General features: G+C 47.9%; 1 protein-coding gene and 1 pseudogene across 4 annotated transcripts in view; both read right to left on the reverse strand.

The window, feature by feature from the left end:
- LOC126494887 (ADP-ribosylation factor-binding protein GGA2-like) overlaps positions 1-2,852 on the reverse strand; it is a 7,005-nt pseudogene extending 4,153 nt beyond the window's left edge.
- A 5,655-nt stretch (positions 2,853-8,507) lies between these two features.
- Sirpa (signal regulatory protein alpha) overlaps positions 8,508-14,656 on the reverse strand; it is a 37,702-nt gene continuing 31,553 nt past the window's right edge. For 3 of the 4 annotated variants that reach the window (XM_050133677.1, XM_050133671.1, XM_050133665.1), the window contains 2 exons: positions 12,668-12,719; positions 8,508-10,861 (listed from right to left, as the gene is read on the reverse strand). In XM_050133677.1, coding sequence (XP_049989634.1) covers positions 10,604-10,861; positions 12,668-12,719 — 310 coding nt within the window. In that variant the 3' untranslated portion in view covers positions 8,508-10,603. The remainder of the gene's footprint in view (positions 10,862-12,667; positions 12,720-14,656) is intronic. The other variant, XM_050133684.1, reaches the window with a different exon arrangement.

Below are 14,656 nucleotides of genomic sequence, written 5' to 3' on the forward strand. Positions count from 1 at the left end.
TTTTTTTTTTTTTTTTTTTTTTTTTTTGAGAACTCTTGTTCAGATCTCATACCCATTTTTTGAACGAGTCTTTTTTTTTGTTTTTTTTGTTTTTTTTGTTTTTCGAGACAGGGTTTCTCTGTGGTTTTGGAGCCTGTCCTCCTGGAACTAGCTCTTGTAGACCAGGCTGGTCTCGAACTCACAGAGATCCGCCTGCCTCTGCCTCCCGAGTGCTGGGATTAAAGGTGTGTGCCACCACCGCCCGGCTACAAGTCATATTTTTTCTAACTCTTTGGGGTTTTCTGAGTTCTTTATATGTTCTGGATATTAATCCTCTGTCAGAAGTACAGCTGGCGACGATTCTCTCCCATTCTGTGGGTTTCCTCTCTGCCCAGCTAATTGCCTCTTTAGCTTTGAGGAAGCTTTTTAGTTTTATGAAGTCTCCCTTATAAATTGTTGGTCTTAATCCTTGGGCAAACGAAGTCCTGTTCAGAAATTCTTTTCCACACCTTTATCCTGTATGGCTCCGTCTATGTTTTCTTCTAGCAGTTTCAGGGTTTCGGTTTTAAGTTTCAGTCTTTGATCCATTTGGAGTTGGTTTTCATACAGGGTAATTTCACTCTCCTGTTTGTGGACATCCAGCTTTCCCAGCACCATTTGTTGATGGTGTTTGTTTTCACTAGCTTGTGTTTTTGGCATCCTGATCAAACATTAAGTGGCTGAAGTTACATGGACTTCTGTCTGGTTCTTTGAGGCTGCCCCATTGGTCTACACGGCTGTCTTTTCACCACTACCGTATTGCTTTTCTTACTCTGACTCCTTAATGCACCTTCGGGTCTGGAATGGTAACACCTCAAGCTCTGTTCTTGTCCTCAGGATAGTTTTAGTTATCTGTGGCGTTTTGTGGTTCCAAATAAACTTGAGGATAGTTCTGTGAGGGATGAGTTATGGATTTTGATTGGGATCTCACTGAATCCTTAACTAACTTTTGCTAAGTTGCCTGTTTTTATAATGTTATTCCTATCAATCCATGAGCATGGATGTTTTTCCCCCTCCCTCCCTCCCTCCCTCCCTCTCTTTCTTTCTTTCTTTCTTTTTTTCTTTCTTTCTTTCTTTCTTTCTTTCTTTCTTTCTTTCTTTCTTTCTTTCTTTTTCTTTCTTTCTTCGAGACAGGGTTTCTCTGTGAAACAATCCTGGCTATCCTGGAACTCACTATGTAGACCAGGCTGGCCTTGAACTCACAGAGATCCATCCTTTTACTCTAAGGCAGTGGCTAACTTTAAAACAAAGACACGTTTCTTTTTGACAATAGATATTTTTTCTTTCTTGTTCCATTTAGTCAGTCTTGGCCTTTTGATTGGAGAATCCAGGCCAGTGGTATTTAAAGTTATTATTGAAATGCGTGTGTTAGTTATGATCATTGTATTGTTGACTTTTGATGTTGTTTTGTGTTCTCAGTGACATCTTGTGTTTTAATAATTATGTCTTCATATTTTCTTCCATGGTCTCTCTGCTGGACTCACTCATCTTTTCAGCCTGAAGGAAATTTTCCTGTGTTTACTTTAGGTTTGGTTTATTGACTATAATTTTTTAGGCTGTTCATGTTGAGAAATTTTTATTTCTCCTTCAATTATGGCAGATAGTTTTTCTTAATATTTTACTCTATGTTAGCCATCTTAATATTTTAGTACTTGGAAGTCATTGCTCTACACTCTTTGACTTTCAAAGTTTCCATTGAGAAACTGTTCTTATAGGTTTTCCTTTTCATATGACTTGTGTGTTTCTTACTTAGTGTTTTAACTGTGATCTGCTGTGAGGATTTTCTTTTCTGGTCTTGTCTATTTGTGTTCTTTGGGCTTCTTGTATCTGCAGTGGTGGGTGTGCCTTCCCTGAGTTTGGGGAAGTGTCTGTCAATGATCTTGTTGATGATCTGGTCTATACCATGGACTTCAGATCCTTCTCTTTCATCTATACCTAGTATTTGGAAGTTGATATTTTTCATGGTGTCTCTCATTTCCTGTGTGTTCCTTTCCTGTGATTTGAATTTTTCATATTCCTCACTTACTTTGTCTAGATCCTGGACTTATCTTTGAGTCCTAATAGTCTACCACCTGTTTGATTCTCTTTCTTTTAACTTTCTTTTTATTTATCCCATGTGTCTTTCACATCATGCATCTCGATTCCATTCATCTCTCGTCCCTTCATATCCACCCTCTGCTCTTGCAAACCTCCATGCCCTCTCCACAAAATAAAATAAAATTTAAGAGAAAGAAAAAAAATCTCATCATGGAAGTTTTTGTGAGTCACACAGTAACCCCTTTTATCCATAGATCTTTACTTGCAAGTGTTCATTGCAAAGAGTCATTGGTCTGGTTCAAGGCCTCAGGTTTCTGCTGTACCATGAATAATGGGCCCTGACTGGGGCTCCTCTTGGATATCCTGTTTTTTCCCTGTGTTGTGGAGACTCTGCAGCTTTGCATTTGCAGGACATGCCCCTTCCCTTGCTCTAGCAGGTCACAGATGGATGTTGGCGTGGGCCAACTCATAACCCTGGTTCTCAGCCTAGGTATTTGTGGGGTTGATCAGCCCATCAGCTCTCCCCCATCCTCACCACCAGGGTGAGCTTTCCAACATTATCCCAGCTATTTACCTTTTAATGAGATGAGCAAGGGGTGAAACTGGTTCTCCTGCTTTCACATCCTCAGGGTCAGCTTGCCCACACCTGCACCATCAGGACCAGCTCTACTGTGTTGCCCAGGTGAGGTGCAGGGTCCACTCTCCCTAATGTCACAGCTGGTAAGGAGGAGGGTAAGCTTCCTCATCTGCCACCAGGTGATGAGAGTCAAGAGGTAAGAGGGGACATCTTTCCCCATGCCACCATATACAGATGAGAGGCAGGGCCAGATCTCTCACCCACGCCCCTGTCAACAGGGTAAGCTCCATTGTGCTGTTCAGATGAGGCATGGGGCCTGCTTCTCAGAGTGCTGCAACTGGAAAGATCTTTTATTATAATTATTATTGATAGAGTTTGTCTGTATAGCCTCGACTGTCCTGGAACTTGCTATGTAGACCAGGCTGGCCTCAAACTCAGAGATCCACCTGCCTCTGCCTCCTGAGTGCTGAGATTAAAGGCGTGCACTCCCATCACCCAGCCCGATTTGGTTCTTTCTACTTGTGCAGTTTTCCTTTGAGTTCTCCAGTTTAATCATTGGGTTTTTCAATTTTACCTTCATTTCAGCTTGTCCTTTTCAATGTCACTATCAAATTCTCAGTTATCGTAATCATTTTCAACTGCCTTATGCTTATGGGTTTTTAATTTTTTTCTACCATTCAGATATTTATATCCACTAAGTTCTTCCTCCTTAATTTCTTTTTTTATTTATTGAAAACTTTTTTCATATAATATATTGTAATCATGGCTTTCCTCTACTCCAGATCAATGCTAGTACAATAGTGGCACAAATATTGTAGGAGTAACCAACCACTCTCTGACTAGATTTAAATCCTACTCCATGAGATGGAACCTGTGCCTGATACTGCTTGGGTGCCCAAGACATTGAGACTGGATAGGCTGCAGGCCTACAGGAAAGCCAAATACTGGTGTTATGCTAAAACCTAGCAATAAAATCACTCCTAAGGTTATTCTGCCATACCCAAAGATCAGTACCTTTTCAGCCATTGTTGGAGAAGCTTCCTCTTGCAGTAGATGAGAACTAGCGTAGAGACCTACAGCTGGCCAGTTGTCAGAATGAAAGGCTTTGGCACATACAGTTCTTTCTACTTAATGTCATCAGGCTGGTTTGTTTGTTTGGTTAGTTGGTTTGTGTGTGTGTGTGTGTGTTTAAACTCCTCGAATTCTTTATAAAATTTACAATTCTCCTTTTAAATTCTGTGCCCTGGGTTCATCTAGAAAACTCTCATTGGCAGGTGTTTCTATAGCACGAGTAGGTTTTGAAGAGGAGATTACTGGCTGCCTCTTTTGTATTATTGGCATTTTTGAGGTAAGATATGGTAAGATCATTTCTTAGTCTGATACGTACAGAACAGGTTGGAAAAGAAGAGAGTATGTTGAGTGGGTAGAGATGTGGGGCCTAGAGGCTGGAAATGGATTGGGCGGAATGAAGCCAGGTTGCATAGACAGGAAATGAGCAGTATGCACTTCCTGCTCTAAGCCTAGACTCTGGGGGTAGATATGACTGGATGCAAGGTTGGATATTGCATGGGTGGGTCCTGTGGACTGGGGAATAGGTAGGGCAGGTCTTGTCCAAAGTCTAGAGATCATCTGTAGAGCAGGCAGGGGTAGAGGTGGTTGTGGTAAAGGTATGAATGCCGGGGGGGGGGGGGGGGGGGGGGGGGGGGGGGGGGGGGGGGGGGGGGGGGGGGGGGGGGGGGGGGGGGGGGGGGGGGGGGGGGGACAAGGAGACTCACCTGGCTAGACCCTGGAGAAAGAAGAGGGGTGTCTTACAACCATCTTATTGATACATTAGATATCTGTGGGTGTTACAGATAGGAAGGGTCCTGGTGGGAGCCTAGCTTGACTGCAATGCAGGCAGGCATGGTTAGACTAGGTCAGGGCATTAGATGTGAGACCCAGGCCAGATCTGGCAGGTTTGGGAGGAGACGTGGATAGGGAAGTCAGTGAGACTTGGGCTAGACCATGGAGGTAGATGTGGAAATTTTTATTACTGAGTTTTAGGAGACCTTTATATATTCTATATATTAATCTCTTAGTCAATACATAACTGTTTTCTTGTAGTGAATAGGTAGACTTTTCATTCTGGTAATAGTATCCTTTGAAGAACATAAGTGTTTAATTTTTTGACATAGGATCTTCCCATCCAGTCCTGGTTGTCCTGTAACTCACTATATAGACCACAATGGCCTCAGATGCAAAGATCTGCTTGCCTTCGCCTCCCAGTGTTAGGATTAAGGCTTCTGCCACAATGCCTAGAAAGTTATTAATTTTGATGTAGCTCAACTTGTGGGTTTTTCTTGGTCTGGAGTTTTGGTATTATACCCAAAAACGTCGCTGTTATATCCAGAGTCATTAAGCCTCTTCCTCCTATGTCTTCTTATATGAGTTTTATAGTGTCAGCTCTTATATCTAAGTTTTTGTCCATCTGGATTTTTGTATATGGTATTAGAAAAGTAAAAGTCTTATTTTAATCATTCATTTCTCTAAACTCCATGATTTATTTTATGTATCTGACTATCTTGTCTATATGTGAGTATGTGCACTACATTCATGGTTAGTGCCCATGGAAGTCAGAACAGGGCTTCAAATCTCCTGGAACCGAAGCTACTGATGGTTGGGAAATGAACCTGGGTCCTTTGTATGAACAAGTGCCCTAAACTGTCAGGCTGTCTCCCGGTCTCAACAATATGTCTTTTATTTAGTATCATGTTTAAAATACAAATTCAAATATTTATCTCTTATGCCCTTTAAAATGTTTCCTGAGTTTATTTGAATATGGTTGTATTCTTCCATCCTGTTTTCTATGTATAGCCCCAGCTTCCCAAGAAGAGGCACCAAGGACTTAAACAAGTGTCACTGGCTCCTTGCCAGCTGGGAAAATGTACCCAGGATCATGACAAATGACAGAGAAGCTCAGTGGGAAAGGTCCAGGGACTAGGGCTTCAATCTAATTCTTAACCTGGAAGCTAGGGGGTCTTAGTGTTTCTAAGATGCCAAGTAGGCTCCAAACTACATCCTTTCTCTCCCCTTTTCCCTTCCTTCCTCTCTTCCTACCTATCTAGCTGTCCGTCCGTCCATCCATCCATCCACTTACCCATCCATCCTTACATCTAGCAATCTATCCACTACTCACCCTTCATCCTTCCACCGTTTTATCCATTCTCTCATCCCTCAAACAATTATTTGTTGGGTACTATCTGGGGGCTGGTTATGGGAATTATATTAAGGAACATATTCCAATACCCTCCTTCAATCAGACAGCCCCAGGGCACTATAGAAGAGGAAGCTTGTCAACCAACACAAGATCCATGTGTGATTACAAACTGTGACATGGGTTCCAAGGACTTGCTGGGCAGTTATGACATGTCTAACAAATGAACGAGGTCCACTAGCCAGATTGGAGGGCAAGTGGAAAGTAGGTGTTCTTGACTGAGCAAGCTGGCACAAAGATCCTGGGGTCCATTTTTAAAGCTGTCAGGAGGCTGATTGCTATTGCAGGGGTGATGGAGAGAGAAATGTGAAAGCTGGTGCAGCTCTGGTAGGGACCAGAACCCGCAGGGAAGGACCAGCACCCTCAGGGAAGGCTGGACCAGCACCCGCAGGGAAGGACCAGCACCCTCAGGGAAGGCTGGACCAGCACCCTCAGGGAAGGCTGGACCAGCACCCTCAGGGAAGGCTGGACCAGCACCCTCAGGGAAGGTTGGACCAGCACCCTCAGGGAAGGCTGGAACCAGCACCCCCAGGGAAGGCTGGACCAGCACCCTCAGGGAAGGCTGGAACCAGCACCCCCAGGGAAGGCTGGACCAGCACCCTCAGAGAAGGCTGGACCAGCACCCGCAGGGAAGGACCAGCACCCTCAGGGAAGGCTGGACCAGCACCCACAGGCTCTGCCTGGATCTGTCTGCCCTGGACAACACTCATCCTTACTCAACATTTAGATCTCAGCTTGCGGATTTCCTCTCTGGGAAGCTGGTTTGCCTCATGCAGGCTTGGCAAACGAATCCCATGTATTTTCATCTAATAAGAAAAAGTATCCCAAACTTAGAAGTAAGGCAAAGGGAGGGGGTGTTTCTTCTCATCGCTGCAGTAGAGCACCGTTTAAGCACACTACTGAAGGATTAGTTAATCCCGACAGGGAAGACACTTGAGCTTGTTTCTGCTGTCTAATTAGAGCTCAGATTGTATAAAGTTATGATATATGCCCATCTGTAGATTCTGTCTGGGTGAGGGACAAACAGCTTGTTTAGCAAGAAAGATAACTCTCGAAGTCTGGCAATCACCTTGGGGACTGTAAACCAGCTGTATCTTTAACTTGACATTTTTCCCCCTCACATTCCCTTTATAAAAGCCTGGGGGCCCCATTTCCTCTTGGCGGCCGGGCTGCCCTCCCGCAGGGGAACCCTTGCTCCCTGGCTGATGTTCTCACTCTGTATGTGGGCCATGGGCAGTCACAGCTGTGCTGCGAGGGCTGCCCACTGCTCTCACTTCCTCCTGCCCCATGAGCTCATCTGGGTGTGGCCCACTTTCGTCAACACTGCATTCTCAGAATTTTGCAAAAGGCCTGCTTCCCAGCAGGATCTTGAGAAGTAGTTATTAACTCGATGAGTGATCTGGAGTTTGTCCCTTTGCCTCTCTGAGCCACATTTTCCTTTCTGTGAAATGGGCATCACAACACGCATCTTTCGAGATTCCGTGAAGAATGCGAGACCCCAAGTCTTGGGCACACTGTGTGGCTTAGCTCTGCCTCCCCAAAGGTTTTTGTGTTGAAGACTTCGTCTCTGGCTGATAGATGGCACCAACGGCAGGTGATGGACCACGAGAACTATGGCTTGATTAACGGGCTCTTCCACTCAGAGTCATAATTTGATATCATTACTGGGAGGTGGTGGGCACTAAGAAATGGGGTCTGGGTGGAGGAGGCATGCCCCTGGAGACACGTCTTTGAAGGCTATGCCTTGTCCGCGGACCCTTCTTCCTGGCTGCCACGAGGTAAGGAACCTCTGCTGACACGTTCCTCCTCCGCTGCCCTAATGTTCTGTCTCGCCACAGGCCCATGGCAATGGGGCCAGCTAAGCAGCCAGAAATCTCTGGCACCCGGAGCATTGAGTTATTTTTCAGGTGTCTTGTTACAGTGATAAAAAGCAGACTGGCACACAAGGCGGGCCAACGCCTCCCTTGTGCTAGGGGCTGGGCATGAAAGACGGCATGTGAATTTCTGGGGTGGGGAGCTCATGGTCTGGTTGAGAGGAGACCAAGCCACAGGGGGAACTCCTCTATGGCCTCAGCATTAGTTCCTGGCCTGACTTCCTTTCATGACGGACTGGGTTGTGTAAGGGTAAGTGTAAGTGTAAGCTCTTTCTTTCCCAAGTCCCTTTGGATCATAGTGCGTTATCACAGAAATAGAAAGCCCAAGACAGGGTTGTGCAGGCAGAGAAGGCCGCCCCAACACCCAGTGCAGACTGCCATATAGCACAGGGGGTTCCTTCCTTCAGTCTCCAAGGAACCCTGTGAGGGGCACAATCAAACCCCATTGTACAGCCAAGATCCCCTAGGTTATCGGGTGGGTGAGTAAAGTGTACAAATCCCTATAAAACCGAAATAGTGGAGAAAGGGTAAAACTCTGTGTCTGGGTTTTCAGCACAACCAATACTGCCATGACTCCCTCTGCGCCGAGGGGACAGAACCTTTACATCTGTGTGGCCTGGAAGGGACCGAGTTACACAGAATGTTCTGAAGCCTTGGCAGTCCAACCTCATCCCCAGCTCCAGGGGACAGGCAACTGGCAGACTCCAAGGACAGGGTCTTAAAAGACAAGGATTGCAACACCCAAGAGCATTGTTGTTACCCAGAAATCTTTATTACAAAAATATTTTGCAAGCCAAAAATTTTAAGTTGCAACTATGTACAAAATGGGGCCTGTTTCCTTCTCATCTGGTCTACAGATAAACCGGATCCCACTCCTCTCACAGGACGCTTCCCCCCCTTCTTCCTTGTACCAGAGTTCCATATGTAAGTGTGGGGCGCTCCAGGCTGCCTGGCTAAAGCTATAGCTATAGACTTTCCCTGCCTCATTCCCTTTCTCCCTCCAAAAAAAAAAAAAAACCTAAGACAAAATTAGGATGTCAGCCAGAGGCTATTCTTTGAACGGGGCTTTGCACCTGTGTGTGTGTACTCACGTGTGCGTGTGCTGTCTCTAGGCAGAGAAGAAGTAGGCGGAGGCTTACAAATCAACCTTTGGAAACAGAAGAGAGTCCCAGAAGATGGCAGGGCCACCATAGGTCCCAGATACCAAAGACAAGTTCTGGTTTGCTGGCCCAGTGCTGTCCACACAGCCTACTGGCTCAGCTAACTCCTGGATGCCATCATTGAAAGTATCAGGTCACCAAGCCCAGAGAGCTGGGTCCTTGCTGAGTTCCTGGTAACCCCTTCCCTTGCACCTATAGAAACAAGCAGGTTGCCTCAGCTTCGTACTTGAATAGCCTGAGCCAGGGATACCCAGGGATCAGAGACGTTAATTAGCGCCTTAACTTGCTGAGCTACATGTTAAGACCAGATAGCCAGGGTTGTCACATCTGCTTGGCCATGGGCCCAACCAGGCCCCGACATCCAGTCTGAAGGGTGTGGGTCAGACAGAGCCTCTGCCAAGATTCCCTAGCCAGTGACAGAGGGGTCTGCCCTGGCTTACAGCTGTGTCATCACAGGTATGACCAGGGTCTGTCCCAGTGGGATCCTGCTGAGGTTTGACGGCAATAATGGACTCCCCCTGCCTTGATTACGTCAGAGTGCTGGAACGCCGGCTGCTGACTGGGCGTCCCTTCCCTCTGCGTGCCTCTGAAGTGCTTGTGAGTGAAGGAGGCTGTCACTGACCTTCTCCCCTCAACGTGGACTGGCCAACATTAGGTCGGCATCGGGTCAGACAAGGCTGCACTTACCACAGCAGCCACGGAGGCAAAGGGTCAGCCAGCCCCGCGGCTGTGCAAGAACAGGGCCCAGTTCATCCCAGTGAGGCTGAGTGCCTCAAAGTAGCAGCTGAGAGATCCCTTTTGGTCCTCAGAGTTCTGGGAATCGGAAAAAAAATCGGTTTCTGCTGTAAGAAAATCCTTCCAGAGTAAGAAACTGTTAGACCTCAGACTTCACAAGACCCAACCATTCAACACATGACGAAGAGTCAAGATGCTGCTGCTGTTGTTTTAAGAAAAAAAGAAAAAAGAAAAAAAAAATAGACCTAACAACAACCAAACAGCACAAATCAAATTTCCTAACACCTTAGCTTCAAGACTGCACAGTTCACATTTCTCAATAATTTACAGGAGTCCACAGAGTGACGCAGCTGAGTTAGTACTAGCTGGAGGAAGCAAGCTGGGGCTGGAAAGGAGGTGGGGCCACACTGAGCATGCCCAGGGAGTCTCTGCTGGTCTAGGAGAGAGGGTTCCTTCTCCCCCAGGGCTGGTCAGCCTGGCGGGTGGGAGGCCAGCACTGTTGGCTGGAAACTTGCTGTCTCCTGGTGTAGTTCTTCCGCGGATGGGGCAGTTTGATCTAAAGGGGTTCTTGCTCCTACAAAGCCCAAGTTGGGCGGAGGCAAAGGGCTCTTTTCCACACAGGAGACCAGGCTCTGGATCATCAAGAAAGCAACCCGGAGTCACCAAGACCAGGATCCAGACCCATGTGTGGAAGGCCGAGGCACACTTCTTGGGTTCCAGGCAGCTTTCTCCAGTTCCCCCCTCTGGTTCTGCAACACTGGCCTCCAGAAAGAAGGGACATGGCTGCCCTGGAAGTGTTGGAGAGCCAAGGAGGGAAGACAAAGGCCAGCCTTACTCCTGGTCCTGGGACCTGTGCCATCTGGCCTTCTAGGGCTGTCCTCATCATGGCCACTCCATGAGGGACAAGAAAACTTGTGGCTATGGGCCCTAGAGCCGAGCACAGTCCCATTCACTTCCTCTGGACCTGGACACTGGCATACTCTGAGAAAGACGGCTCAGGCTTGTGGCCTGGCTGTGCGCGGTTAAGGTGGACCATGTCCAGGTCGGCATAGGTGAGGGTATCCTCCGGCCTAGGCGCTTTGCCTGTCTCAATGCTCGCATATTCTGTGTGGTTGTTGGGCTCGGGGACCCGGGGGGCAGGCTTCTTCTCTTTGGGCAGATTTAGGTCTGCGTATGTGATGTCATTGATGTCATTTGTGTCCTGGATCTAAAAGACAGAGAGAGAAAGTCATTCTGGAGCCCTGGCCTGCTCACCCATCAACTGGCTAAAGTCTGCCTGCTACTTTGCCAACGGACTCAGTCTTAATTCAGGCCCATCTCCTGCCGGTGTGATTTTATTTCCAGTCTTTCTCCCCCCAGTCCACCTTCTTCCCCGTGGAGCCTGAAGGGTCTTCTGAAACACCACAGTGGGTGTCTCATATCCCCACTTCATGTCACCTCCTTCGTCTAGGTGGAACCACCTGGAGCTCTCTTCTCCCATTTTCCTTGGCCTGGAGTACCCACTTCTTCTTATAAGAGGCCCAGGGCACCACGGATAATTCTGCTCTAGCCTGCTGTCAACGCCTCCTCTGGCTGGGCCCAGAGCCCCTCTGAGCTCTTCCGTTCACATCTTCCTGTCATTGTATCTACCACCAAAGACGAAGTTTTGCAACCTCAGTAAATGTGACCTCCCAGGAGATCGGGGAAACCGTCTTCATCTACATATCCATTCCACGACTTTTTACTGGGTATCTGTTAAACTGCAGACAAGGGCAGCAACAGAAGCCCAAGCCACAGTGAAAGGATGGATGGACGGTAAGATAAACATGGAGGATGGGTGGCTAGATGGATGGAACTATACATCAGGGTCATTTCACTTGGGCTTGACTACAACTCTGCCCGGGAAGAATGTGACCTAGGGAGTAGATGAAAATTCAATAATTTGGGGTAAGCCACTCAGTTAAAAAAAGAAAGCAAGCCCGTTGGATCCTAAAGGGGTGATACCCTGAGCCCTACAGGTACTCACTGCTCTCTGGGAAATCATGTTGACTGAACTGATGTCCCTCCCTGGCAAGGTATGGTGGTTGGTGCTGGGAGCCCAAAGTCTGCTGGCTGCAAGGGAGAAAACTGGCCACCTTGCTCCAGGACCGGGCACTTAGCTGCATACTCAGTAAGTCTTGAGATGTGACTTTCTACAGGCTTCAGGAACCAATTCTCACCGTCATCTTTTACCCAGAAGATTCCAGAAGGAAGCATGAAGACAAAATAACAGTGGGAAAGGGTTCTCGCTGCCACGATTAGAATTGTTCTACATTTGCTGATAACCACTCAGCCGATGCCTAGGACTGGTAGGGGCTGGGACAGCCAACCACGGCGTCCTGTCTCCAAACACCATCCCATCCAGTCTGGCTCTGTCAGCAGATTCCATCTAAAGTGGTGTCAGCTGCCCTGGGAATGGCAGGGAAGCTGGCGCTTTCATTCCGGGTCCAGGATAGGGATTGTCTCTTTACCAGGCTCAGAGGGCCCCAGTGTGCCCAGAGCTGGCATGTTGGACAGAGATAGAAGGGCTCAGGGGTCTGGGATATACACTAACAACGCTGCCTATAAAATCTCCTTATCAGTGAGGGGAGAAGCCACCAGGTCAAGGAAGGTGCCCTTGGAGCCCAGGTAGTCAGTGACACGGGGCTTCTTCTCCTCCACAGTGGCTAGAGAGGCCGTGCTGGCAGGAAGAATCAGCCTACAAGGAGGTGGCAGTGAGTTGCAGGGATGAGCAACACAAAGGAAGCTGCAGTCTGACTCCAGGGCATCATTCACTTGGGACACTTTGCTCCTTGGAGATTGTGCCGTGGCTAAGAGAGAAGCAAGCCGTCCTCAGACTGTGGCTGGAGCAGAGAGAAGGGTGCAGAGGCCTCGTGGGTGACTCAGGAAGTGCACAGATCCTCCCTACCCTCGGAGTCTTAATTTAGAACTAGATCTGCAACTCTGGCTGAAGCAAGGAAATCACACCCCGAGTTTCCCAGGAAGGGCAGCTCACCAAAGACTGTACCTGGGTTATTTCCCTGGCATTCTTCTCGGGCTCGTGCAACCTAAAACGGAAAGAGACACAGATAAAAATATCTATCTCAAGAGCTTATGCAAATCAATCAGAATAACATTCGGGCCCTACTTCCTACATGGGTGGGGGAGGGACCATAACTGCTTATCAAATGTCTGGACCCAGGAGCCAGTCTCACTGAGGGAATTCTAAACAATGGCACGCTCTGTTGGGAGGATCTTGAAAAATGGTGCTGGAAAGGTGAACAGCAAGGGAGTGGGGGATGGAGAGGCACTTCCACGTACTGCTGGGGCGGGAGAACAAGCCAGGGCTAGGCTCTGAGAAGTAGTGGGCAAATCATGAGCACGGATAATGATCCCATCTTTTGACCCATGCTTGTGCCTTTCTGGGGGATTCAACATACAAAGGCATGTGCCCTGGACAAGATGTGGAAATAAATTCACAGCCTGGTACTTTGCCAATGGGCAGTGGTTTGGGGGGAATTAGCATAAAACAAACCATTTCGTGTTCAAAAGGTAGATGAGAGAAGCGGTGCTTTTGTGGGGCTGGGGAAAGGACCCACCGCCCCGCTCATGCTAATAAAGCGGCATATTTGAGTCATGTCTCCAGTCCTGAGAGTTTTTTTTTCCCCTTAAGTTACAAATGCTTTCACTAAAATGAGTGAAAAATCAAATCTCTATGAAGTACCCCCCACTAAAAATATGTGGGAAGCTGGAAAGAAAATGCTAATAGCAGCGGTCTTCCGAGCATCTTCCTTTGTTTTAGTTTCCCGTATCTCCCAAATGTTCTATATTATAAATATATCCATGCAGCGCTGTTAAAAGAAGAAGGAAGACCAAAATGCTTTGCTTCATCAACAACAACCATGCATGCCCCTGATTCTGCAGTCAGAGCCCAGGCTTGGCTCCCTGGAGGGTCACGGCGAAGGTGAAGAGCAAGCTGGAGCCACTGGTTCTGCAGGGGTTACATAAGTTTCCAAGCCAGGGACTTGGGGCACGTGAGCATGAATAATGTCAGAATGAGCAAGCAACGGGGCTTGGCAGCAGGGTTTTTGATAGCGCTGTCACGAGTGCTTGGATCCTAAAGTGTCCCAGGTGGCCAAATAGTCCTCCAGGCTCCAGGACACAACCGATAGGAGGTCATGCCACTCTCTCCCCAGTCACGAGCTCCCACCCTCTGCAGTGTCCATTGCTTGCCTGGTTCATAGCCAATCACCGCCGCGTCCCCCGACACCGCCACCCCTGCCGTGGTCTGCTGTGTCTGCTCACTTCACCACCCTTACTCGGCCCCATGTCTGCGCACTGACTCTGCACGGGGGTTACTGCTGCTTTGCATTTTCTGCTTCAGCAATAGCCCTGGGTGACTCTGTTCTACCGCTGTGATGAAACACCATGACCAAAGCAACCTGGAGAGGAAACGGTCGGTCTCTTAGGTGTACGCTTCCTCATCACCCTTCTCGCTGAAGGAAGTCAGGATAGGAACTCAAGCAGGGCAGGATCCTGAAGAGCCCGTGGAGGGGTGCTGCTTCCTGGCTTGCTCCTCATGGCTTGCTTATCCTGCTTTCTCAGAGAATCCAGGACCACCAGGGATGGCACCACCACCAATGGGCTGGACCCTCTCCCATCCGTCACTGATTAAAGAAACGCCTGACAGGCTTGCCTTCCCTGATCTTAAGGAAGCATTTTCTTCATTGTGGTTCCTTCTTTTCAGGTGACTTTTAGTTTGGGTCAAGTTGACAAAAAAAAAAAATTCTAGCCAGCATAGGTTCCTAACTACTTTTTCTCTTGGTTAACTTGTATCCATGAAGACTTAGCTGTGTGTTTCCTCCCTGGAAGGCTTCACCAACAGTGCTGAGTTAACCAGGCTGCTTCTCTCTGACAACCTCACGCCTTCCTGTACATCTTCATTTCTGTTTTCTGTTCCTCCTTGCTATGCTGCCTTACCACATAGGCACAGGCACCCAACCTT

Source organism: Alexandromys fortis, unplaced genomic scaffold, assembly GCF_014885135.2.
Source record: "Alexandromys fortis isolate MF-2015 unplaced genomic scaffold, M_Fortis_MF-2015_v1.1 scaffold_6, whole genome shotgun sequence".
NCBI classification, from domain to species: domain Eukaryota; kingdom Metazoa; phylum Chordata; class Mammalia; order Rodentia; family Cricetidae; genus Alexandromys; species Alexandromys fortis.